General features: G+C 42.3%; 2 protein-coding genes across 5 annotated transcripts in view; one reads left to right on the forward strand and one right to left on the reverse strand.

Moving 5' to 3' along the window:
* The window catches only part of LOC138965092 (uncharacterized), a 305948-nt gene that overhangs the window by 22588 nt on the left and 257337 nt on the right, over window positions 1-26023 (forward strand). The window lies entirely within an intron of this gene.
* LOC138965077 (ubiquitin carboxyl-terminal hydrolase 15-like) overlaps window positions 1-26023 on the reverse strand; it is a 41983-nt gene that overhangs the window by 4352 nt on the left and 11608 nt on the right. The window contains exons 3-21 of one of the 4 annotated variants that reach the window (XM_070337199.1): window positions 25712-25842; window positions 24257-24401; window positions 21184-21329; window positions 20716-20771; window positions 20249-20290; window positions 19024-19225; window positions 16338-16511; window positions 15583-15741; window positions 13390-13614; window positions 9449-9532; window positions 8523-8617; window positions 7884-7955; window positions 6206-6325; window positions 5520-5686; window positions 4196-4459; window positions 2716-2786; window positions 1807-2075; window positions 1110-1216; window positions 138-226 (exon numbers count right to left, since the gene is read on the reverse strand). In XM_070337199.1, coding sequence (XP_070193300.1) covers window positions 138-226; window positions 1110-1216; window positions 1807-2075; window positions 2716-2786; window positions 4196-4459; window positions 5520-5686; window positions 6206-6325; window positions 7884-7955; window positions 8523-8617; window positions 9449-9532; window positions 13390-13614; window positions 15583-15741; window positions 16338-16511; window positions 19024-19225; window positions 20249-20290; window positions 20716-20771; window positions 21184-21329; window positions 24257-24401; window positions 25712-25842 — 2618 coding nt within the window. Of the gene's footprint in view, window positions 1-137; window positions 227-1109; window positions 1217-1806; window positions 2076-2715; window positions 2832-4195; window positions 4460-5519; window positions 5687-6205; window positions 6326-7883; window positions 7956-8522; window positions 8618-9448; window positions 9533-13389; window positions 13615-15582; window positions 15742-16337; window positions 16512-19023; window positions 19226-20248; window positions 20291-20715; window positions 20772-21183; window positions 21330-24256; window positions 24402-25711; window positions 25843-26023 lie in introns of all 4 variants that reach the window. The other 3 variants (XM_070337197.1, XM_070337200.1, XM_070337198.1) reach the window with 3 other exon arrangements.

Below are 26023 nucleotides of genomic sequence, written 5' to 3' on the forward strand. Positions count from 1 at the left end.
TACATTTGATGCCACTTGTTCAACCGGTTCAACCAAGCCATGTAACGATTCCTTTACCCCATGTCTTCCCACTTATCAAAGACCTATTATCTCTCCCTTTTCCGCCCAAACTTGAATTGAACAAGCACTGTACTCACGACAACAGATTCCTCAGTGGACGAAGACACGCTGGAATCATCAAAGTAGTACCACTCCTTGTCGTCCTTGTTTTGGGCGAAAGCCGTGTCTGCACAAACAGAAAGAACATGCTTTAAGTGTCATATCAAATAAAGCTTTCGTAGCCCAACCTACAGCGCCATCAGCAGACCATCCTCTTCCGCCTACGGACTGGACACTGTCGACTGCGTGCCCACATGCACCGCCTTGGTCTGTCGCACACACCGAACTGCCCGTGCGAAACAGGCCCACAGACCCCGGAGCACATCCTGCAGACCTGCCCGCTCCACCAGGAAGCCAGAACAGATCACTGGCCCCAAGGTACCACACTGCAGGAGCAACTCTGGGGCACCAAAGACTCCCTTGATCCTGACCACCAGCTTTTTTCAAGCTACAAAACAAGTCTGACCTGAGGCCAAAAAATCCTGGAACGCCGAAGAAGAAGAAGAAGCTTTCGTAAAAACTGGGCAGCACATTCTGAGGAGAGGAATTTGAGGCCACCGAATAGAATGACGCTGGAGGCTCATAGACAATGTTATGGTACGCTTATGTCGATTTTTTTTCATCACCATTGTCAAAGTATATAAAACACAGAGAGAGAGGAGGGGGGTGGGGGGGGGGGGGGGGTAGAGAGAGAGAGAGAGAGAGAGAGAGAGAGAGAGAGAGAGAGAGAGAGAGAGAGATAGTGTTCATATGTGTGCGTCTGCATGTGTAGATATATGTTTGTTTGTGCATTCACATGTTTGTCCGAACTTCTGCTACTCTCTGTCTGCAACATCTCATTGTTCTTCAGTCATCATTATCAAATATTCACACTGTTTAGCGTTTCCATTTTTTAACATGACTTTTATGAATTTATCTCTAAAACTGGTAGCAAATAGGCATGTTCATGCCAGTTCCCGTTTTGTATAGCACAAATATTTTTGAACAAACATTTGACTACCGCCACTCACAATGTCCACCGCCGAGGCCTCCGTAGTGGTTGGTGACAGCGATCAGGTCATAGATGTTGACGTCATTGTTGCCCGAGTTCAAGATGTACTTGCGCAAGTCCAGACCCCTGGAAACAGTGTCATTTTGATTGCAAGTGATTATTAAATTTGTTTGAGGCGTTTTGTTTGTTAATTATGAATCACAATCGATCAAACTAGCGTCATTCTGTACTAGATAAGGCAATTTTTCTGCTCACATCACCGCAAACAAAATACTCATTGCACAGAGGACTGCAAAATACACACAGCCATATATTCAAACAAAACTGACACCAAACTGCCTGTTGGTACTCAATCAAATACAACTTTGCACACACACACCCCTTCAAACTATGCATGCAATCAGCGTAGTCCACACTTATCACACAAACACAATGTCAGGAATGAAGCTGAGAATTTTCAAAATCAGGAAAGCTTGGCTTGGACTTCACATGGCCCAAATCTGTTAGGTTTCTGACATTCTCCCCCATGCGATCCTAACAAATTTGCTAAAACTATCAGGAAACAATTTTCAAAACCAGAAATGCCTAATACCTTGATAAAAATGTTTATCTTTGCAATGTGTAACATAAAAACTAGACACTGCTCTCCCTTGCCTGGATGAAGACACATGGATGAACACACAGATAGATCGACACAGAGACAAGGCAAAACTCACTGGGTGGGGAACTCCACCAGGGCGTCAATCTTATCCCGCCAGTAGCGGTTGTAGGAGAAACGCTTGAGGTGGATGATGAGGTACTGCGGCAGTGACCACAGGTCAAACTTCTTGGTGGCCTGCTGGTGCTTGCGACACTGGGGGCAGTACCACGGGTCCTGCTCGCTCAGCTGTTCCGCCTCGGTGAACAACCGCAGACAGTCTTCCAGCTGCAGCACCGGTCGTTTCGCAGCGTTGCGACAACGCACTGTGTCATGCTGCTCCATGTCCTGAAGGGTTTATTGAAAATCAATAAATTTACTCTTGTGGAGAACAGGAGACTTTGTGCTTATATTTTCAAAAACAGAGACATAATAATCATAGTAATAATAATGAAAGCTTATAAATTGCAAACCACACAATTGTTCCTTATTAGGCGCTTACAATAAGAAACCATGATACTTTCTCACCCATGTAAAATTTACAGAAAATATCATAAAATACAAGTTGCTTGGTTGGTTATTGTTTTTCAACATCCATTCAACCTAAGGATAAACTATATATTCCTTGTAGTAATTGTTTAAGTGTAACTATGAGGAATTCCTGTAACTACCTTTACATAAAACAAGTTCATATGCCTGTGCATTGTTCGAAATGAACACAACTCAGTAAGGGACATAAACTACTGACTTTTGATGAACAATATTTTTATTTCTAAAGACACAAGTATCCTAATTCCTACACATGCTGACTTTACAAAGAAGTCCGTGTTTCAACGGGGTGCCACAGAATAGAAAATTAGTCCTGACTAAGAATATCGCGGCAATGCACTACAACGCACACACAGACACACACACAGACAGAGAAATACAGTTCATAGGTTAATCCTTTTTTCTTTATTTTCATTCTTTTAATTTGTTCATGTCTTACCTCTGCAGCTTTCTCATCATAAAATTTGGTCTTGGCCAGTGGTGTCCAGTCACAAGAAATGTAGGTTCGGTCTGTAAAAGAAGCAGCAGCACTGCATTGTAAAACAGCATTCTCACCTGTGTAGTAAAAGACAATGTTCGGAAATAACCCTGTCTTCTTTATTTGGTGTTTAACGTCGTTTTCAACCACGAAGGTTATATCGCGACGGGGAAAGGGGGGGAGATGGGATAGAGCCACTTGTCAATTGTTTCTTGTTCACAAAAAGCACTAATCAAATATTTGCTCCAGGGGCTTGCAACGTAGTACAATGCATGACCTTACTGGGAGAATGCAAGTTTCCAGTACAAAGGACTTAACATTTCTTACATACTGCTTGACTAAAATCTTTACAAAAATTGACTATATTCTATACAAGAAACACTTAACAAGGGTAAAAAGAGAAACAGAATCCGTTAGTCCCCTCTTACGACATGCTGGGGAGCATCGGGTAAATTCTTCCCCCTAACCTGTCGGGTTTGTATGGGATGTGAAAGAGTTAGTATCCTTGCTTTTTCGGAAACAAAACATCTACACGTGTTTCTGTCCACGTGATTCAGAGACCCCCCCCCCACAGCGACTTGGCCTATAATGTCACAAGGGAAAATGTAATTCGTCTATCACTTAGTGTGTCTGCACACACTGCGCTTGGCGGAGTGTGTTTGTGCCTGTGTCTACAAGTCAGTGTATATGAGTGACTGTATGTCCGCATGGGATCCTCCGGTCAGCACTAGACTCCCTAAAATATAATGCAAGACAGCAGAACTACAAGGGCAAAAACAAGCACGGCAATCAGCAATGTTTTCTTCTTCTTCTTCTTGTCGATCACACGTCTATACTGTTGCCGTGTTGGACTGGACAGCGAGACAAAGATACTATCTTCTCCAGGTCAGCACTGTTTTAAAATACACTCCTTGTACTCAATGTATTTTATGGAAAATAAACAATCTTATGTCTCATGAAATATCTTAACAGACTTCGTCATTTATCATTGGCATTGCTTTACTTGCGTCTTCCAAGAACTTTTTCAGCTGAGTGCATTATATGTATCATAAGTGTTTGTCTGTCTGTCCACTTTAAAAGACTGCTGGGTCGAAGTACCGTGACTGACGTTTTGTCCAAAAATAAACGTTCCAATAACCTACCATTCTTGTTTGTTTTTTATTCTGAACTTTACAACGTTAGCAGTCTATTAGTTTTTGGATTTATGTCTTATGTCTAATAGTGTGCCGTAAGGGCCCCCCCCCCCCCCCCCCCCCCAAATGCCAAAAAAAAGTCTGGGGTCGCGCGAAAAAATAGGGTCGGTCGGGATACCATAAACAGACTATTTTTTTTGTGTGGCCTAACCAGTTTCACTTCAGAATTTTCTGGCCTTACTCCAAATATTGTGAGAAGCCATGAACAGAGAGGTGGAAGTAGGAATGCTTCACACGCAGACACTTACTGTTCAATTTCAGAGGCTTGCCGTTGTCGTGCATCTCGGGCAAGGAGTCGGAACTGCCGTACGAGTTGACGAAGGCCAAGGTGAAGATTCTGCGGGCCGTGTCTTTACTCTCCCTGTCTTCCGGCTGCGGCTCCTGCTTGACCTTGGTGGTGCCCTCCTGTGGGCCATTACTCTGACTGGGCTTGCTGGAGGTGGAGGGGGCGGCTTCCTCCTCTCCCTGCTTTTCGCTATCTCCTCCCGCTCGGTCCGTCTCCATTTTGACATCTGTCAATCATTTTTACAATCCATTCCATCTTTATGATCACAATCCACAACTTATGCTCCCTGTCAGCTGAGGTTTCTAAACCTGTACCAGAAAAAAAGAAGTCTGTACGGCAATGATACCAGTACTGATAGCAAACAAACGTAAGATTTTCTCAAAAGACGCAAGTTTTCCAGCATTTGTCTCCCCTTATTTGCTTCTGAAAGGAGTAAATGAAAGCAACCCATCACAGCTTTGGTGAAAAGATTAAGTTATCCTTGTATCTCATAGTTCATAGCTCTTGTGAAAGGAACAGTCACAATGCATGAACACATTGCCTGATCATCGACTTATCAAATATAACCCGACAGCGACACCATAAGTGTCCAGCTCTTCCAAACACGTTTATTAATATACACGCAACACGAACAACTTGTCTACACAAGGTGGTATCGGCCATCTGCACTTACGGCAGAATGACTTAGGTCTTTTACGTGCCACTGTGGTGACACGGGGGTGAGAGATGGATACTGTTTCTGGGTCTGCACATAAAGTTGACCCGTGTTCGTCCTGGCCCGGATTTGAACCTGGGACTTTCTGATCACAAGTCCAGTGCACTATCACCTGAGCTACCCGGGCCCCAACCAAAGAAGATACTCCAGTCGGGCGGGGATGTAGCTCAGTCGGTAGCGCGCTGGATTTGTATCCAGTTGGCCGCTGTCAGCGTGAGTTCGTCCCCACGTTCGGCGAGAGATTTATTTCTCAGAGTCAACTTTGTGTGCAGACTCTCCTCGGTGTCCGAACACCCCCGTGTGTACACGCAAGCACAAGACCAAGTGCGCACGAAAAAGATCCTGTAATCCATGTCAGAGTTCGGTGGGTTATAGAAACAAGAAAATACCCAGCATGCTTCCTCCGAAAGCGGCGTATGGCTGCCTAAATGGCGGGGTAAAAACGGTCATACACGTAAAAGCCGTGGGAGTTTCAGCCCATGAACGAACAAACAAACAAAAACAAAACTCCAGTCTATCCAATGATCACCTTCACACCAACTCCAACACAAGTACACCACAAGCCACTCACCACTGGAAGTCTCCCCTTGTTCAGCCTCTCCGTTGTGTTTGGCGGGGCTCTGGGGGCTCTGCGAGTGCTCCCCGGAGTTGGAATCATCCTCTGATATACTCTCCTCCTCCTCCTTCTTCTCCTCTTTCCACCACACTTCCCCAGGCTGAGGCGCTTTCACGTACCGCCTGCCGCAGAGAGCACAACTTGGTGTCTAGGTTCACCTCTTGTTTCTTTTCAGCAAGTGCTTTTCATATTTCAAGCGTTTTGTTTCCCCTTTTATCATATTTATTTTTCTCTCTGTACTTTTTATGCATGGGAAGCAAGAAACTTCAAGGACTTCCTGTCAACATCCTAGTGTCCAGAATTTACTCCATTTTTTTCATGGTAATAACTGCTTGTCTCAGCCAGAGAAGCTGCAAATTCATCGTATTTTATATACACGCACAAAATACAGACACTGATACCCACACACAGCACAATCATGTCAATCAAAGTTCTGAGGTTCAAACTCTGGTATTTTCACAAGTTGAGACACAAGGCAATGCGCCCATGGCATCTGCACATTGCACAGGCAACCTCAATTTCCGTTTTTAAGCCCTGAAGCCATGTTTATCCTGGAACTTACGCATGCATACACACAAACGATCGCATGCACGCATACACCCACAAAATCCCCCCCCCCCCCCCCACACACCAATACTTACGACATGCGGTGCAGCAGAAGATTGTAGAACTTGTCATAGGTACAGTTGTGTGGCACAGCCAGCATGAGGGGCTGACCGAACAACTGACTACTGTTTGCATAGTTGGCTGGCTGGCGTCTCCTGTAACCATCACACACACGTGCATTACAACTTACAACTTGCATGCATCATTATGGCTAGTCAAATCTAACCGAGGTTGGAAAAATCTTGGGATTTCATTGCCAGAAGTGCTGCTGATTGATGAGTTGAGGATACACTCCAACAGGTTAAAACATGCAACATTTCCTGGTACAAACCATTTTGAGGTTCTAATAAACAAAGGGAAGTAAGCACCCTAAATGCATACGAGATGTGTAATAGAGTAAACCAGTCTCCTGACTCTGGTTCATCCTTTTTTTGAGGATGAAAGTCACTTGTTCATTTCAATGCTTGTTATTCTTCTATTACCGTATTTGACGGACTACAAGCCGCGACTTTTTAAAAAAAAAAATCGCATTGCGGCTTATAAAAAGATGCGGCTAAAACGTTACCTAAACTTGAATAGCATTCACCTAATGGAAGTCGCCGCGGATTTTCATTTCGCTCGATTAGCGATTACCGGTACTTTATTAGCTCTCTACTCAAGACTCGGCGCTTTTCTCTTTCTTTCGCGAATCTTCGTTTGTCAACAAGTCGTCGTGACAAGATAGCGTACAGAGAAACACCGGATGTATCAGGATCTCGCGCGTGCGAGATTTCGTTTTTTTGTGTCTCGCGATAGTTGGAGGAGCGAGAGCCGCCATGTTGTGTTTTTGTCTGCTCGAAATGTGAGCAAAAGTCGTAAATCATCCCAAAAAAGCTTATTCCGGGCGGGACTACATGTGTGTGTTGGTTACAAATTGTGTGTGTGTGATATTTTTCTTCAAACTTTTTCACATTTCTTCTTTGTTTCACCGTTTATTCTCGGAGCCGATTTCGCCAAATACCGTACTTTCGTTTGCCTGGTTGTTTTGATTGATTGACACGATCTGATTATATTTTTTTCGACGGCGGCCAATATAGTGACGCGGCCTATACGTGGCTTGTCCCAATTTTTTTGTTAAAAGTTGGGGGTGCAGCTTATAAAATGGTGCGTCTTGTAATCCGTCAAATACGGTACACATGTCATATGCATTTCGAGCGCTTACTTCCCTGTGTTTATGAGATCTTTAAAAAGAGCTCTGCCTCATTTGTTTAGGCCACACACAAAAAATAGTCTGTTTACGGTAACATAGGCCAAAAAAAATAGGGTCAGTAGGTCGGGATTCTCCCCCCCCCCCCCCCAAAAAACATATTTTTAAATTATTTTGCCAAAAAACAAAGACTTTAAAAAAAAAAAAAAAATGTCTTTATTTATTTTTTTTCTTCCCCAAATGCCAAAAAAAAGTCTAGGGTCGCGCGAAAAAATAGGGTCGGTCGGGATACCGTAAACCGTTTATTTTTTTGCCTTAAGATTCTTATTTTGAGGTTCATTAAATTCTCCCCGTATAATTATATTCTCCTCTTCTGTACTCACACTTATTTTGCAACAGAGGTATGAACTAGCACTCCTACCTCTCTTTTGTGTTTTTTTTTTTTAGGCAAATCCAACAATTCTTTCATTAATTTTTTATCTTACAGGCATCCTCCCTCCAGATCAAGTACAATACTGTGTTCTTACTTGAGGTTCCTGAAGTAGACAGGTATGTGACAATACTCCGCCTCCTCTGGAGCTGTTGCTGGTAACTCGTACCTGTGTGAAAACATGATGACAGTTGTAGGCCAAATGGAATCATATTCACAATGAATATTTTTCATGAAACAACCCCATCCCCCTTTACACACACACACACACACACACACACACACACACACACACACACACACACACACACACACACACACACACACACACACACACACACGCACGCACACACACACAGAAGAGACACTGGCAAAACACACACAACAGAAGAGACACTGGCAAAAGAACTTAGAAAATCACAAAATATATCCATCTTACCACTCAAGAAAGAAAATAAGCATGTAAAAAAAACGTTCACCAAGAAAAAATAAGCAGAAGGATTGAACTCGTCAAATGTGTGCAGAATAAGCCCCAGCGCTTCTCTCAGAGCATGATTGAAGTGGCGGTGATCACACAATGGCTAGACACCTCAATACAACAAAATCTTTGTCTATATTACGAATGGGACCAGGGGTTCAGGCACCATAGGTATGCTAGCACCGTACAGTATATACAATTAACTATGTAGCTTTTATCCGCTCCCAGTGCAAGTAATGTTAGATGCAAGAAACTTACACAAAGATGTCATCTCTGTCCAGGATGTGGTTAAGGCCTTCTTCACAATTGAAGATTTTGTGAAATCTGTGGTTGTACACATCCGTCACCACCATCTGAAAGACAGAAACATAAGTACAGGGGACTTCCACAAAATCGCGGTCCACTATATCGCGAATTCGGCTATTTCGCGAAGACCTCTTGGACCCTGATTTTGCTTTGTGAAGAACTTTACTCCCCATCGCACATCACACGACACCCCTTAGGCAGCATGGTTAGTGGGTGGCCATCCTTTATTGGCAGCAGTGTCTGCTGTGCAGTCAAGCATGCTGATTTAGTACTTGTGTCAGAGATTGCAGAGTGGACAGTGTAGTAACCTTCTCTTGTTAACCATCTCTACTGACTCTAGTGCCCACCCAACCCCCTCTTCTTCCTCCCTCCCTTTTATGGTTCTTTGTGTTCTTAGCGGTGGTGGATGAGACTGCAGAGAAAGGTGCTCCACAGTCTCTCTTACTTGCAATCCCTCCTCCTTTACATTACATTACACTGGCAAATATGCTGTACAATATTTTGCCCTTGTGTTTGGACTGGAGTTGTCAATTGCAGAGCATAAGAATGATATTTTTTTGCAACAGCAGAGGTGAGAGTAGTGTTTTGTCTTTCTCATACAACACCAAAAAAAGACTGACAGTATCCATCAAAATCAAATTCGTGTTCACATGTCAAAACCAATACATTCTAACCACTAAACAAATAAAATTTTTAAAAAGTTTTTTTGCCGCGGAGGTGCAGCTCTGACACTGAGGCTGCAAAGACGGAAAGTGCAGCATAGTCACTCTACTGTGTATCACTGATTTCCAACATGGCACTACATCCTCCTGTGTCGTTGCCAATCCACCACACATTGGAAAGACAAAGTGGAAAGGCCTACTTATAGTTATACTGACCCTTTCTGACGGCACTTGGACGTAGTTGCTGAGAGCCTTGCACAGGTCGTTGACACATCCCCCCTTGGGTACCGTCAGCTTGAACTGCACACATCAATCGATGTTCATTCATTAACACTGCATGGAAGTCTGAGAGCCAGCAGTACACAAAACAAAACAGCTACAGTGGAACCCCCCTAAGGGCAGACACCACAGTGAAAAAAGTGATTTTTTTGTTCCCTGGTCATTTCCGTTTTCTTTCTGATTCTGGATTTTGAACCTCTTCTGGTTACTCTGATGTACTGATTTTAGATCAGAATTATTCATAAACGGTCAAAACGGCTAAATGAACAATGTATGTGTATGCAATTGTGTATTGAAAACACACAAAACAGCAAAAAAATGCGTATGTTTGAGTGGTGACTGTGAGTCAAACAAATCGTGAACGGTAGTCACGTTTGCATGACTGGAATGAGTTGTCTTTTCTTTGCTAGGATCAGTTCATACCGCGGACAACGGGAATTTCCGTTTACTGGTTTCGCGCCGTTAGTAACAGCAACAAGAAGACATTCCAAAGAGCCGAAGAGAACCGATGAAGATTCCGGGAAATTCCGTATGAACAATTTTCGCTACTGACCAATCGAATCGCGGATATTAAACTTCGTTTATGCTCGGTCTCGTTCAGTTCGATTCGGCCTTCCCAGAATGCAATATTCTTCAATTTCCGCCAGATCTTGCCAAAGGCGATGTGAAACACCTACAGCTGCGATTTTCCTTGGATATCTTTGTGGAATCTTCAGTTTATCACACGTTTTACCCCGATTTCAGTGCTAGACACGCAAAGGATGATTATTGGGTAAAATCAGATCAGTTGCAGAGGCTGGCGTGACAGAAGTTTAAAAAGAAAGTGCGAGTCGATAGTGTCGTCTGCTATTGCTACGAACGAATCGGAAGATCAAGTTTGTGCATTCAACTTCGTCCAGAATGAAAATTGGCTGGAAACTATGCTGCTTCCCTTGCAACAGCTGGGTTGGAGCAAGAAAACACCATCGGTGGTGTACGTTTGAAGCACGTTTCCATGTGTGTTTTGAACCACGACTTATTTTAGAGTTGCGGAGCGGAATGTGTACGGCAGTAAGGACAACACGGAGTTCGCCATTTATGGCAACGAAAAGGCAGACCCTATATCTTTTTTCGGGAAAAAAGCAAATAAACTGCTTAAAAAAAGAACAATCAATACAAAAATGACTTTGTTCAGCCATGGTGCAACACCATGCATCTCCTGGGAAATCTGCTGCAGCTGAATACTAGCCCAAGCAGAGCAGTAAAGATTCCAAGCAGCTGATAAAGCTTGTAGTAGGTATGCATTTTTTCTTCTTTTTTTTGACAGAAATGTAGAAGTTTATACATGTGTTTGGTTATGTTTGCGGCTCTGGCTCTGTGTGTTCATGTGTGTGACTGTGTGTGACTGCTGAAGAAGAGAATCTTACTAACAACACCCTGATGCAAAGAAACTGAATAGGATGCAAAGTCAGTAATGTGCGGCTACTGTGAAGCTTGGTTGTCACAAGGTTTGTCCTGTTGGGGCAAAACATCTGTTCTTTCCTCATTTATTTTCTTGAGCATATTACTTATAGCTTCCTCCTGTGATCAAAGTTTTCTTGTGGCACAAACAAACATGCATTCACATGGACCAGTGAGTGAACATTGCTTGTGGTCATACTTCCCATGCAGACCATATGGTTTCTGCATGCAGTCAGAGACATACATACAGAGATGCGAAGCGAGGGCCGCTCGCATGAAGTATGTGCAATAGCTGTAGACCAGACCAGCACTGCCTTAGCACCATTCACATGATTTTTCAACATCTTTTTGTTCACTGCTTGACTATTAGCACTGACATAAGCATGCGCCGAAATAACGTGTTATCACATATGTGACCCTCCACCACGGAATGAGTCACATGTCACCTTTGCATGATTTTCATATTTTTACATTTTCCTAACGAGTGTTTTATGCTCTATCCAGTGGTGAAAACCGCTTTAGAAAAGAGCGAAAACTGTTTGAGTTATAAGCCTGTGACTAAGGTGACCCTCACACTGTTACCAGACACTCCCCGGACTTATATTAAGCCTAGCGCAGAACCGCGCGAGGTGACATGCGACTCATTTCGTGGTGGAGGGTCACATATTACAATACCTGTTTTTCAAATGTGTGTGTAGGAGGGGGGGGTACCCGTGTCATTGTTGGGAAAATGTGAATAGCCGTATTGAGTTTGTAATAGACATATCATATTATTAATTTTGAATTTATGTTCTCTACAGATGGTGAGGTGGAAGCTGGAGAGGAGCTTCCAAAGTACCCATGGCACTGCATGGCAATTCACAGAAGTCAACCCTAATATCGTAGTATAAAAAGTAAAGGACACTGTTATAAATTTCCCTGATAAATCAAAGCAAGTCCAAAAGAGGTCCAAGATAAGAGGCTTCACTGGTAACAATTTGGGAATTATGGATGGGCATAATTTATGCAGCGTGCACATAACGGATGAGAGTTGATCATTGTGACCTTGGAACAGGTTTCTTGGTGCTTGCAGAACACTGGCTGTTTTTTTTTAACATTTTGTTGAATTTAGTTTCCGTTTTTCTTGTGGAACTCAGCAAGACTTGTTGTTTTGTCAGTGTTGTTTTGTAACATGTTTTGTAAACGTTTGTGTGAAAAAAAATCATTTTCTTCATGTTTTGTGCATTTTCTCAAAACTACTTTTTTGTCACTTCAAAAGCCTAAGGCTTTTTTTCTAATAAACTTGCGTTGTTGAAACTTTGCGTACATCTTGAGTGTGTTATTTTGCAGAAACTGATTGAGGGATTTGTTGAAAATTTTTTTTTTGGAGAAGTTACACCCTTTTTGGGGGCGTTTTTTCATGAAATTCAACATCACTCACTTTCATCATTGATATTTTTTAAATGACTTGAGATATCAAAAAAAGCCTCAATCAGTTTCTCGGCATTGTGCTGAAGTATAAATAACAAGCATCAAAACTAAATTTCATGCAGTTTTAAAAAAGCCTTAGGGTTTTAAAAAGGGGCAGTTTGGTGGCCATCTTGGATTGCTACCATGGCAACCGATGGTCCAATTTTTATTTTTTTTCCATTTTCTCAGGAGATAGACTGAGTACTTAAATTCTAAAACAATTGTTGACCCAAGAGTTATGAAACAAAAAAAATCACTTTTAACACCAGTGCCTCCCCTTAAGACTCCCTCCTTTTTAAGACCTTGTTTTCTCAGACTTTCTGTTCATAACCTCTGAAAATTTACCTAAATTGTAAGACCTTTTCTCAGAGTTTTGAAGGTCTCAAAAGGGGGGTTCCACTGTATCTTCATACCTACATGACAAAGACTCAAAAACTTAGCGGGAAGCCCACCACAGACATTCTGCACAACTACAGAAACAGGCAGAATTCAATGTGAAGTCCAACACTCAATAGAAATAAGTATAGAGTGCCCGCAAGTACAGACACACGCATCAAGCTACTTCTCTCCTCCCAACCAGTCTTTCTTGATAGACCAAATGCAATAGAAAACAAATGCAAAAGCTCTCTGATTGATACAACAAGCATATCTCAGGGCTACCACTGACGAAAAGCAAACATCCCTGAAATTCGATAGGGTTCAGGAAATTTTGAAATTAACATTCAAAATAGTTCTAATCACATTTACAGCTTTCTCATTTTTACATTCCCCCCCAAAAAAATAATTCCGGAAAAATGGGAGCCCAGGGCTGAAATGCACGAGAAAGTAACCAAGTTGGATTGGTTGACATTGAGATTTGTTGTGATTTCAACCAATCAGACCCCGCGGTCTGTTCTCTCTATTTGGGTGGCACCCACTTTTGTTTCGTGCACCTCAGCTCTGATTACTAAATCCATACTCTCTTACCCACCCCATACTGTGATACATACCTGCACGGGCTTGGCTACAGGCGAAAGAGGCACCCAGAACACCTCCATGTGCCGTTCCTTTTTGATGGGCATGGGCAGAGAGAGGTAGCAGAAGGGGTCAAAGGTGACGGAGATCTTCTGGCAATCGGGGCACTCCACCGTGGACTTGAGGAGGCCGTGGAAAATGTCCACGATGATAGAGTCGTTGCGCTTCTTGTAGTTCACCCACGCTTCACCCGCCACCTCCTGCAACATCATCATGTCAATGTAGCATTCTCTGTCAAGGCGTTTTCACTTGCCTCATCTTCATGTTCATGCATGTCTTTTTTTCTCATCTGACTGTTCACTGAACACGCCTTTCAGAAGCAATGTTTTACCGAATGCATTATCACCCAGTCAGGACTCCACAGCAAGAAATCTTTTTTTCTTGACAGCTGTACAATTGGCATTAGAAACCTTTACCATTTGACATGGTTTTAGCTATATGGTGTATCCTAACACTGGGCTAGTAAAACTGCAAGATTAATTGTGACTTCTAAACCCTCAAAGTAAAGACAGTGCCCTATCTTTCTTTCTTTCTTTATTTGGTGTTTAACGTCGTTTTCAACCATTCAAGGTTATATCGCGACGGGGGAAGGGGGGAGATGGGATAGGGGAAAGGGGGGAGATGGGATAGAGCCACTTGTTAATTGTTTCTTGTTCACAAAACCACTAATCAAAATATTGCTCCAGGGGCTTGCAACGTAGTACAATATATGACCTTACTGGGAGAATGCAAGTTTCCAGTACAAAGGACGTAACATTTCTTACATACTGCTTGACTAAAATCTTTACAAACATTGACTATATTCTATACAAGAAACACTTAACAAGGGTAAAAGGAGAAACAGAACCGTTAGTCGCCTCTTACGACATGCTGGGTAGCATCGGGTAAATTCTTTCTCGTCCGAACCAATATGGGACTCCCCCTAACCCGCGGGGGGGTTATCTAATGCAATCACTTTTGGTGAAGCCAAGAACATGCCTGCTTTCTTGCTGAAGGGGGGAAATTCAGCAAGAAATATAAGAACTGAAACTTGATTTCATATACAGCAACAATATGTAGTATATTCCTCAATGACTCAGACTCTCATCACTCTCCAAGTACAACTGTGAATACAGTAGAATCCCCTGTTAAGATCTTCCCCTTTTTAGGATCATGATTTTTCAGATTTTCTGTGCCTCTGTAAAATATCCCCCATTTTAAGACTCCCCCCCTTTTTATACCAGATTTTCTGTGCCTCTGTAAAATATCCCCCATTTTAAGACTACCCCTCTTTTTATACCAGATTTTCTGTGCCTCTGTAAAATATCCCCCATTTCAAGACTCCCCCCTTTCTATACCAGATTTTCTGTGCCTCTGTAAAATATCCCCCATTTTAAGACTCCCCCCTTTCTATACCAGATTTTCTGTGCCTCTGTAAAATATCCCCCATTTTAAGACTCCCCCCTTTTTATACCAGATGTTCTGTGCCTCTGTAAAATATCCCCCATTTTAAGACTCCCCCCTTTCTATACTAGATTTTCTGTGCCTCTGTAAAATATCCCCCATTTTAAGACCCCCCCCCCTTTTTATACCAGATTTTCTGTGCCTCTGTAAAATATCCCCCATTTTAAGACTCCCCCCCTTTTTATACCAGATTTTCTGTGCCTCTGTAAAATATCCCCCATTTTAAGACTCCCCCCCTTTTTATACCAGATTTTCTGTGCCTCTGTAAAATATCCCCCATTTTAAGATTTCCCCCCTTTCTATACCAGATTTTCTGTGCCTCTGTAAAATATCCCCCATTTTAAGACTTCCCCCTTTCTATACCAGATTTTCTGTGCCTCTGTAAAATATCCCCCATTTTAAGACTTCCCCCTTTCTATACCAGATTTTCTGTGCCTCTGTAAAATATCCCCCATTTTAAGACTTCCCCCTTTCTATACCAGATTTTCTGTGCCTCTGTAAAATATCCCCCATTTTAAGACTCCCCCCCTTTCTATACTAGATTTTCTCAGATTTTTGGAGGTCTTAAAAGGGGGGTTTCACTGTTCAGCAACAGGATGTATATTCTTCAATGACTCAGACTCCCATCTCTGTCCAAGTCGAACTGCTAGAGAAAAAGAAGCTTCCACAGTAAAAACAACCAAAAACAACAACAGTGAGCTATGCTGCAAGAGTTGAGTTCATACCTCATCATCCCTGCCTGAGCCATCCTTCAGCTCGATGTAGGGTTTCTTGCGGATGCGGTTGAGATCCTCGTGGAGCCCGTCCAGCAGGAAGGCCATCAACTCCTGGGAGTCCTGCTGCTGGTAGCCCGAGAACTGCGGTGCAAACCGTCCCACTGCAACCTGAAAATGTCACTTTTCATTTTAGGTGGTTCCCCGAAAGTGACATAATTATGGCTGCCTGAATGGCGGGGTAAATACAGTCATACACGTAAAACCCCACTCGTGCAAAAACATGAGTGAATCTGGGAGTTTCAGCCCATGAATGAAGATTTTAGTTAGTGAAAATTGAAATTCACAATGAAAGACAAAACAATACTTTGGAAAGAAATTTCTATTTCACTTGCCCTCAGCTGCCTTCATTACCTCAAATTATCCTGTCTACATTTGGTTGTAACACCAGTGCACTACACAAAAACAAGCAGAGCCCGTTGAAAGCAAAACAGCCTACAATTATTTACCATCTACAAAACAAGTACAGTGGAACCCCCCTTTTAAGACCCCCCAATTTAAGACCCTGTTTTCCCAGATTTTCTCTTCATAACCTCTGTCAACTTACCCTAATTTTAAGACTCCCTCTTTTTTAAGACCCGATTTTCTCAGATTTTTGGAGGTCTTAAAAGGGGGGTTCCACTGTATCAGACTGCACATCCAAGTTTTTCCTCATCCTAACTGTAGCAGAACATGGGACTGAGCACTACTGCAAGCTGCATACTAACCTTGAAGTTGCGTGGGACGGTGTACGCTCTTGACCCGGACCACATCTCCCTGATGAGTTCGGCAAAGGAAATGGCGATCTCGCCCCTCATCCCCAGCGGGTTTTCTTTGTTCAGCTCCAGCTCCCACTGGCCCGTCTGCATAAAGTTGGTCAGCGCTGGAACGTTGCTCATGCACTGAAACAAGCAACAGGAAATAGTGCTTCAACCGCATACTTTCTGGCTTGTTTTCAACATCTCTTCAAGCCACCATGGCGATCTTTCTTTATTTGGTGTTTAACGTCGTTTTCAACCACGAAGGTTATATCGTGACAGGGAAAAGGGGAGGGGGGGGGGGGGGGGGGGGGGAGATGGGATAGAGCCACTTGTTAATTGTTCACAAAATCAAAAAACTGCTCCAGGGGCTTGCAACGTAGTACAATATATGACCCTACTGGGAGAATGCAAGTTTCCAGCACAAAGGACTTAACATTTCTTACATACTGCTCGACTAAAATCTTTACAAACATTGACTATATTCTATACAAGAAACACTTAACAAGGGTAACAGGAGAAACAGAATCCGTTAGTGGCTCTTACGACATGCTGGGGAGCATCGGGTAAATTCTTCCCCCTAACCCACGGGGGGCCCCACCATGGCGATGTGGGACAGACATGGATGAGGAGATGATTAGGTTTGGGATAAATAATAAAAATAAACAAGAAGGGCAAAGCCCATACGACTCACATGCTTGACCTTGACCTTTACATGACCTTGACCTTCAAGGTCAAGGTCAAATAACTAAACCTAGCAATGACATCATACACTAAGAACTGCTTTACACATTTTTCCTACCAAAATACATGTGACCTTGACCCAAGGTCAAGGTCATCCAAGGTCATGCAACACAAAGCTGTTAATTCAAGACATAGGAAGTACAATGGTGCTTATTGGCTCTTTCTACCATGAGATATGGTCACTTTTAGTGGTTCACTACCTTATTTTGGTCACATTTCATAAGGGTCAAAGTGACCTTGACCTTGATCATATATGACCAAATGTGTCTCATGATGAAAGCATAACATGTGCCCCACATAATTTTTAAGTTTGAAACAGTTATCTTCCATAGTTCAGGGTCAAGGTCACTTCAAAATATGTATACAATCCAACTTTGAAGAGCTCCTGTGACCTTGACCTTGAAGCAAGGTAAACCAAACTGGTATCAAAAGATGGGGCTTACTTTGCCCTATATATCATATATAGGTGAGGTATTCAATCTCAAAAACTTCAGAGAAAATGGGAAAAATGTGAAAAATAGCTGTTTTTTAGACAACATTTATGGCCCCTGCGACCTTGACCTTGAAGCAAGGTCAAGATGCTATGTATGTTTTTTGGGGCCTTGTCATCATACACCATCTTGCCAAATTTGGTACTGATAGACTGAATAGTGTCCAAGAAATATCCAATGTTAAAGTTTTCCGGACGGACGGACGACTCGGGTGAGTACATAGACTCACTTTTGCTTCGCATGTGAGTAAAAACAAGAAGGGCAAAGCCCATACGACTCACATGCTTGACCTTGACAGGACCTTGACCTTCAGGGTCAAGGTCAAATAACTAAACCTAGCAATGACATCATACACTAAGAACTGCTTTACACTTTTTTCCTACCAAAATACATGTGACCTTGACCCAAGGTCAAGGTCATCCAAGGTCATGCAACACAAAGCTGTTAATTCAAGACATAGGAAGTACAATGGTGCTTATTGGCTCTTTCTACCATGAGATATGGTCACTTTTAGTGGTTCACTACCAATATTTTGGTCACATTTCATAAGGGTCAAAGTGACCTTGACCTTGATCATATGTGACCAAATGTGTCTCATGATGAAAGCATAACATGTGCCCCACATAATTTTTAAGTTTGAAACAGTTATCTTCCATAGTTCAGGGTCAAGGTCACTTCAAAATATGTATACAATCCAACTTTGAAGAGCTCCTGTGACCTTGACCTTGAAGCAAGGTAAACCAAACTGGTATCAAAAGATGGGGCTTACTTTGCCCTATATATCATATATAGGTGAGGTATTGAATCTCAAAAACTTCAGAGAAAATGGGGAAAATGTGAAAAATAGCTGTTTTTTAGGCAACATTTATGGCCCCTGCGACCTTGACCTTGAAGCAAGGTCAAGATGCTATGTATGTATTTTGGGGCCTTGTCATCATACACCATCTTGCCAAATTTGGTACTGATAGACTGAATAGTGTCCAAGAAATATCCAACGTTAAAGTTTTCCGGACGGACGTCCGGACGTCCGGACGGACGGACGGACGGACGGACGACTCGGGTGAGTACATAGACTCACTTTTGCTTCGCATGTGAGTAAAAAAAAAGGGTTTCCCAGCGGTGCTCACTGCACGAGAAAACAAGGCATGTGCAAAGCAACTAATTCCATTGGATGTTCAGCCCATTGTGAACGACTTTCCCTGCCAACCAATGGCAGTTAATTCTTGTCTGGCGGGTAGATAATTTTTGTTATAGGCACCCTTGCTACTTCTAGCTACAAGCATTTCTTGCCTTTAACATTTCACTCCCAAATGACAGAGAGGTTACGAAACTACCTCGTTCTAGGCCAATTCCCCCCCCCCCCCCCCCCCCCCCCTTTTCTATTCCTCCAGAAAATGTGCAGCTGCAGACCGAATGCTCACCTGGAGGGCTGAGTTCATGAAGCAGGTGTTCCCCAGGTTGGCCAGACCACACAGCCCCGGCTTGGCCACTGCACTGCCTTTGTCGTAGTTGCCGTAATTGTTGTAGTAGCTTCCGCTGGTGCTGCCATAGTTAGAGTCACAGTTGTTATAGCCACTGCTGCTGCTGGTGCTGGTTGTTCCTGTGGAGTTATAGTTTGTTGACCTGCACCACAGAAATCATCACCTCATCCTTGAAAACACTGTCATGTACCGTGTAATAATAATATAACTGGACATTTTTAAGTGCCAAACCTACAAAAGAACATATACAAAATAGAACAATTAAATGTACAACCTGCATAAAACATTTAATCATAGGGAAAAAAATCACCGCATGTACTGTTCACACAATATTCATATATGCTATACACACTATATTATGCACACATACCCAGCGAACACTTTCAACAATCATACCAACTTTAAGGGAGAGGAGTACGTGCAGAAATGGAATGGAAAAGACATTAGGCTGGGTTGGTGTAGTATTGTGTGAAAAAGAAAGTTTTCAACTGTCGTTTGAAAGAGCTGAGAGAGGTGCAGTGTCTGACAGAGAAGGGAAGAGAGTTCCAGAGTGTATCAAACAAAATTTTAACACCATGACACTAGCACTATTTTACTACAGTGTTACCTGCAATGCGAGGCCCCTCTGATGAGTGGACACCTCCCATGAAAGGACAACTTTCTGGAGTCCCTTTGTCTATTATCTCTACCAAAATATGCCTGTCATGACAGGCCACCTGCAATGTAGGGACACTTATCTGGTCCCAAAGGTGTCCTTTCATTGAAGGTACCACTGTATATTATTCCACTGTCTTGGCTAACTTGACCTGGTAAGCACAAGTTGTAAGCACTTAGGACAAAGCCATCAATAGCCTGCTTTACGGAAAGGTCTGCTTTGTTTCATTTCTGTCAGAAAATCCACTAGCCATCAATTTTGGTTGAACATTTGACCTATTCTACGTCAAACACTTGCTGAGAAATTATCAAGGATCTGCAGTGAAGGCAACACACCACTAGTTTGTAAATGCATGAAAAGTATACAAATTATTCAGGATAGTGTGCAAGCTGTTGAATTGGTGGTAAACTCTTGCAAAATATGATAGGGTAGCTAGTCAGCCATTGCTGCATAGGTGTGCTAAGTGTGCAAAGTGCTCAAGGGGTCTGTTTGTAAAAACAGCAAACTAACCTCGTAGAGTATGTGCTGCTGTTGATGTTGTAAGTACTGGTGCTGCAAACCATAGAAGCCACAGTATAAACACACACACAAAGACAACACACAAACTCGCAAAGTCAAGCCAGCTTTAATACTCACCATGTTAACCTCAATTACAGTTTACTGAACTTAACATTAACAACTGCACAGATACTTCATTTAATTCTTGCTGGTTGCCATTTCTCCTTGAGCTGTTTCTACATTTCAATTTCTGAACTATTTACTAATTTAGCAACAACAGTACATGTACTGCAAAGCATGTTGGTATTAATGATCCAAGTGTTAATCTGCTGACTGTCTACAAAGCATATACCTCATAAAGCCAGACACACACCATTATGTTTATAATTACAAAACAAGCGTGTGGGTTCATGGAAAGAGGTGGGAGCGGAATGTGGAATGGAAGGGAGGGGTCTTAACAGCATACTGGTGACCTTTACCTTTTGGCTTGTCTTGGCCAGGTGCTGTCGTTGTTCTTCTGCTCCACCACGATCACCTGCACACAAAATCATTATTTTCTTATTTTGCAGTTACAGCAAGCAATAACACAGTTCCTATCATGACCTCTTCAGATTTTTAATCTGCTTCAGTTTTGGTACTGATAGACTTACGTATGCTTTGAATGTACAAATGCAGACTTCTACGGCATTGAAGACACATTCCCATGCAACCCATGTTATTTTGGTCATTTATTTACCCAAGCAAAAACATTCCTGTTCTCCTGTTCTTGTTTTTAGAGCATACAAATAAATGATATGTTCATCAAAAGGAAGTTAGCATTTTCTGTACCGACGCAAAAATAAGATGCCACAAAACAGTATGCGGTTTCTTTGTCCCAATGTAGGGTTCCAGTATAATAAATTTGGACAAACAACAGGTAAGTTTACGCCCCAGCGCCAACCACTCACCTGTCCTTGGTAGAGGCCAGCATCTTGCAGCGTGTTTTCTTTCTTGCTCAGGTGCTCGTAGGTGTTGCTCATGTAGCGGTTCCACAGCCGCACCTCCTTCTTGTCGTCGATGTTGAACACCCGCCTCATCTCCTGCTCCAGTTGTTCTGCACACACATCAGCATTTCTCTCAACATTCTTCCAGGATTAACTGTAAACAACTGTGCAGATAAGACTTCTTTCTTCTTCTGCGTTTCTGGGCTGCAACTCCCACATACAGTCGTTTGTTTTTTTAACGTGTATGACCATTTTTACCCCACCATTTAGGCAGCCATATGCTGCTTTCGGGGAAAAAAGATTAGTCAAAGGTAAGCACTTATCTACAGACCTGCCTACCCCTGAAATGTACCATGTGTAGTTTTGGGTGTGAAAATAAGGCAAATGTGTAGTTTGGCAGGAGAATGTGTAGTATTTCAATTTGATCAACCCAAACCGCAAATCAGAACAGTTACTTATACCGTACTAAAACAAACACTCAACACTCCAAACAAAACTATTACAATGTGAACAATACTCCTCATACAAATACAAACAAAGCCCCCACAAAAATACAAGCCAAGCATTAAGTTTATTTGTTAAGAAAAAAATTATTAACTAGTTTGGAACATTTGCATGGGTGAAACTGATCAGAATTAAAAATAAGGAAAATGAGGCCGGGGTCCAGGGGCCGCCCACGCCCTGGTGGGGTGCAGGGGCAACGCCCTCTTAGGGGGCCCAGGGGGGCTTCGCCCCCCGGAAGAAAACGAAAAATCAGGCTTTTTAAGGGTAAAAGTAGGCCTTTCCTGGTATCTCAAACACACAAATTTGCACAGTAAACAATGATAACATATGCCAAGCTGTAGTCCGATAAGAATTCGCGCGCTCAGGGAAACAAAGATTCAGCGATGTCCGGTCACTGTGTTAAAGAAAATACAGATCGGATCGCCGGCGAAAAAAAAAAAAAAAAAAAATTTACAGATTTTCAAAATAAGGAATTCTTTATTTGACCAATTTCATTTGGCGGATTTCCGCCCTAAGGCGGAAAAGTTTCACCCATGCATTTGTTAAAAAAAAAAAGCTATGTTGAGGGGTATGCAGTTCATATACAGTGGGACCCCCTATTCCAGACCTGTGACAATCTGAGAACATCAAGTCACAAAAAGTAGGGACTGGGAGTATGTGTATCAACATGAAGGCAAATTTGCATATAAACAGAACAGGTTTGCGTCGGCAATAATAATAATATGGCAGGTCATTGCCTCTGCTCTGGTTACCGATCTATCAAAAGTGAGCTTGTCTTGGTCTTCTTTCCCTGGCACGGGTTTCTTCACAAAACAGTCAAATTTTTCCTCTGCTTTGGTCGGGATTTCTCGAATTCCTCATGAGAAGTGCTTTTCTTGTGGCGGTTACACGGTCGTAAAGCCCACTGTGCTTCTCTGAAAAAGCCGTGTTGTACACAGTGCAGTGGGCAAAATGCTTCCCTTTTCTCCACGAACCTAGGCATGGATGCTCCTCATAGTACTTTGGCAGAAAAGCCTTGCTGGGAGTTTGACCAAGCTTCTTTTTTTTGCTCCGTGGCGGTTGGTCGCCAAAGTCTTCTGAATCCGTGTTCGTCGCTGTAGCCATTTTTTTCCCTCCAGAAAGAATGAGCTACGAAGTGACCGCGTTCAGAAAAGTATGTGCTGAAACGCCCGCGATAGTTGTAATAACAGCAGCAAGACCAACTGACTACGCTACTCTCGCGGGCGCCGGGCATGTTTTGCACGCAGTACACAACAGGTTAGTACAAATTATGGATCGGAACTCGCTCGCGTTTTTGGGTATTCAAAATGTCAAAATGTGTAGTCGAAACGAAACGTTTGCGTAGTATAAGACAAGCTTGCGTAGTTTGGGGACGAAAATCGTAGTTTACTACGCTCAATGTGTAGTGTAAACAGGTCTGTATCTACGACAAAGCATGCCCCATTGTCACAACATCTCATGTTTTATGGCTTCTTGTCCGCTTTGCCAATGCATTCTATGCAAAGCATCTTTACTACTCCTATATTCGCCCATAATATTTCGCACAAAGAATCTTCATTACACAGCTGAACCTGCCCTTGCCACCACCCCTCGGACCACCTGCTCAATATGATCACGCCAAAGGATCCCAAACAAGTCTTGTTCTGTATTATTCACATTTCCAGAGCAACTACTTGTTTATAATGACCAATTTTGGTCGATTCCTTGGAGGGTCCTTAGCAGGGGTGGGACTCTCTTGTGATGAAAAACGAGGAAATTCCTTTTTTCCAGGGGGGTTCGGGGGCAATTTTGTTAAAATGGTACATTAAAATCTGTGCAATCTGGTGCATTCTGAGACTAAAATTCAACTCCTTTGGATCAGGTAAAAAAGACATTCTCAAGAAAACAAAGACAAGCTCCCCCAAAAAAAACCCACCCCAACCAAACAAAAAACACTTTCACACAACAATGGTAACATTGTAATGGTGCATACTATTACTAACGTAATGAACCATGTATCCATAATCCAATACTGGCAATAGTATGATCCAAGTGACGCCCCAATGCATTGAAGCTCAAAATGACTATTAGTTATCAGGAGTTTTTAGTCAGCAGAATTTAACTCTCAAGCCTCCAGTGTTCTGTTCCATCTTCACTTCTCTCCGTATCATTCAGTCAACAAGTTATAGATACTGTGATGAAATGGGACACGGAAAAATAGATTACCCCAGCGGAATTTTTAAGTTGTGTCCGCAGAAATCCGCGGATTCGCGGAAAAGTCCCACCCCTGCTTATAGACAGATTTGACTGTTCCATGTAAGCAGCAAGTGATCAACGAGCCTCATTGAATATCTTTCAATGACAGGCTTATCTGATCCTCACCACAATTTCTCAAAGGAGATGAAATTTTGCACCCGAGGTCAGCAATTTAAGAAGTCAATGATTCCTGTCTCCCAGCAGAACAAGGGCTGGGGCGGCAACAAAGGTGATTGTTAAACAATACTCTGGAATTATATGCAGGAAAAAACTATTCAAAGATTGCTGCAAAGCTCACCTATTGTGGCTGCTCGACTGAACTGCTTGGTGACAACAGTGTTGATGTCGGAGTTCTCGCTCAGTTTGAGATCCATGAGGTAGACTTCCACCTTGCAGTGCTTGACAAACATGCCCTGCTCTATCACATGCCGCTCGATGGGCTCCTGCAACACAAACATACATAACGGTCAGTTCTTCATCTCTCAGCTGATACCATCACATCAATCAGGCATTCAGAAACTTTACTGTCAAAACTGATAAAACTAAACACATTAAACAGCACACCATCTGACCAATCAACAATCTTTATGCTTACCCCTAAGTATTTCTTCTTTGTATTTGAAAACACAGGCTCACAGTGTACTGTATTGTCATAACAGTGATCACTCCTGATCTTATTTTTGTCCTGTCAACACTAACTGCAGACCTGGGAACCCCTGTTTTGCACTTAGAGTATTCTCAAACAAACTTGGTGTATTTTCAGAAAAATGAACGTACTCCACACAGCATTTGAACATCCATGATTCAAACATGCTTCACACGCGTCCGCCACATTGTTAATTAAGTTTACCTATACAGTCGAGATCGCTTTACACGAAATGAAAGGGACCAATATTTTTTTTCGAGTTAACGTTTTTTCGCGATAACGAAAATGATCAAACTGATCACTTTTATTTTTAAAAAGCAAGATAAAGAAGATAAAACAGTGCCATACCTTTAAAAAAAAAAAGCCTCTGTAGTGCGCGGCGGACGAAGTACACGGTTCAGTCAGAGTCGGCAGTTTTGTCGTCTGCTACAGTTCATTATTTTGTTGTACACTTTAATTCCCCACAAAAAAGATTAAAATCCATTGCAGTGTTTAAAATCCATTGCAGTGTTTATGAATTCACACAGGACGAAAAAAATACGTCAACTTCAACTGTTTGACAGGCTCACTGCACTTTCCGACGAACCCTTCAATTCTTGTGTACATTTAAAACAAATCTTTTTTTCAATTTTTACTGACAAAAACTGTAATCATGTGTCAAAATACTGGATCGGCTTCAAGATGGGCTTGTGAATAAAACTAGTCTAGGAATTTTTCTCGTCGTATTTTTTTCCCACTGACCGTACTGATCATATTCTCGACAATCATGCGTACAGAATACGGCGAAATCGTATGGGTTCCCAGGTCTGTTACTGACTTAAATATATATTCACCCAGGAGTGCATAAATTGGAATCAATAATTCTTTCTCTCATCTAAAATCAATCTGATGTAGTGAGAAGCAAAAACAGTTCTCATTCAACAATTCTTAAAAAGGTGTTGCACGCTCCATGTCAAGACCAATCAAATGCAATCTCCTCCCTCACCTTCTGAACGAATGTATACCTCTGCTCAGTATAAACACAAATCCGCTGTACCAAACAAAACCAAACACACACACACACTAAAAAAACACATAAAGCACTATTGACAGCACAACACCACTGACCTGTCCTGGCATAAGTCCATACCAGGCCACCAGCTTGTTCCATGCTTCCGCCGGCACTAACACATAGTCAAGTTCATCCACCAGGTGTTCTTTCAGTTGTGGACTGCTGTTAGTGCTATCCCCAGTTGTTTCTGCAACAAAGCATAACAATTAACATCCCCGAGTTCACTGGTGCAAAGTGTAATCAATAGTGTCCAACTTCCAAGGAAAAACTGCAAAAACGTAAAGTTTTACACTAGGTATTCCAAAGTGATTTTCAAATTTTGAATAATCCATATGAAACTTAGTTAAACAAATAGAGTTTTTCATTCT

The sequence above is a fragment of the Littorina saxatilis genome, linkage group LG4 (assembly GCF_037325665.1).
Source record: "Littorina saxatilis isolate snail1 linkage group LG4, US_GU_Lsax_2.0, whole genome shotgun sequence".
In the NCBI taxonomy this organism is placed as follows: Eukaryota; Metazoa; Mollusca; class Gastropoda; order Littorinimorpha; family Littorinidae; genus Littorina; species Littorina saxatilis.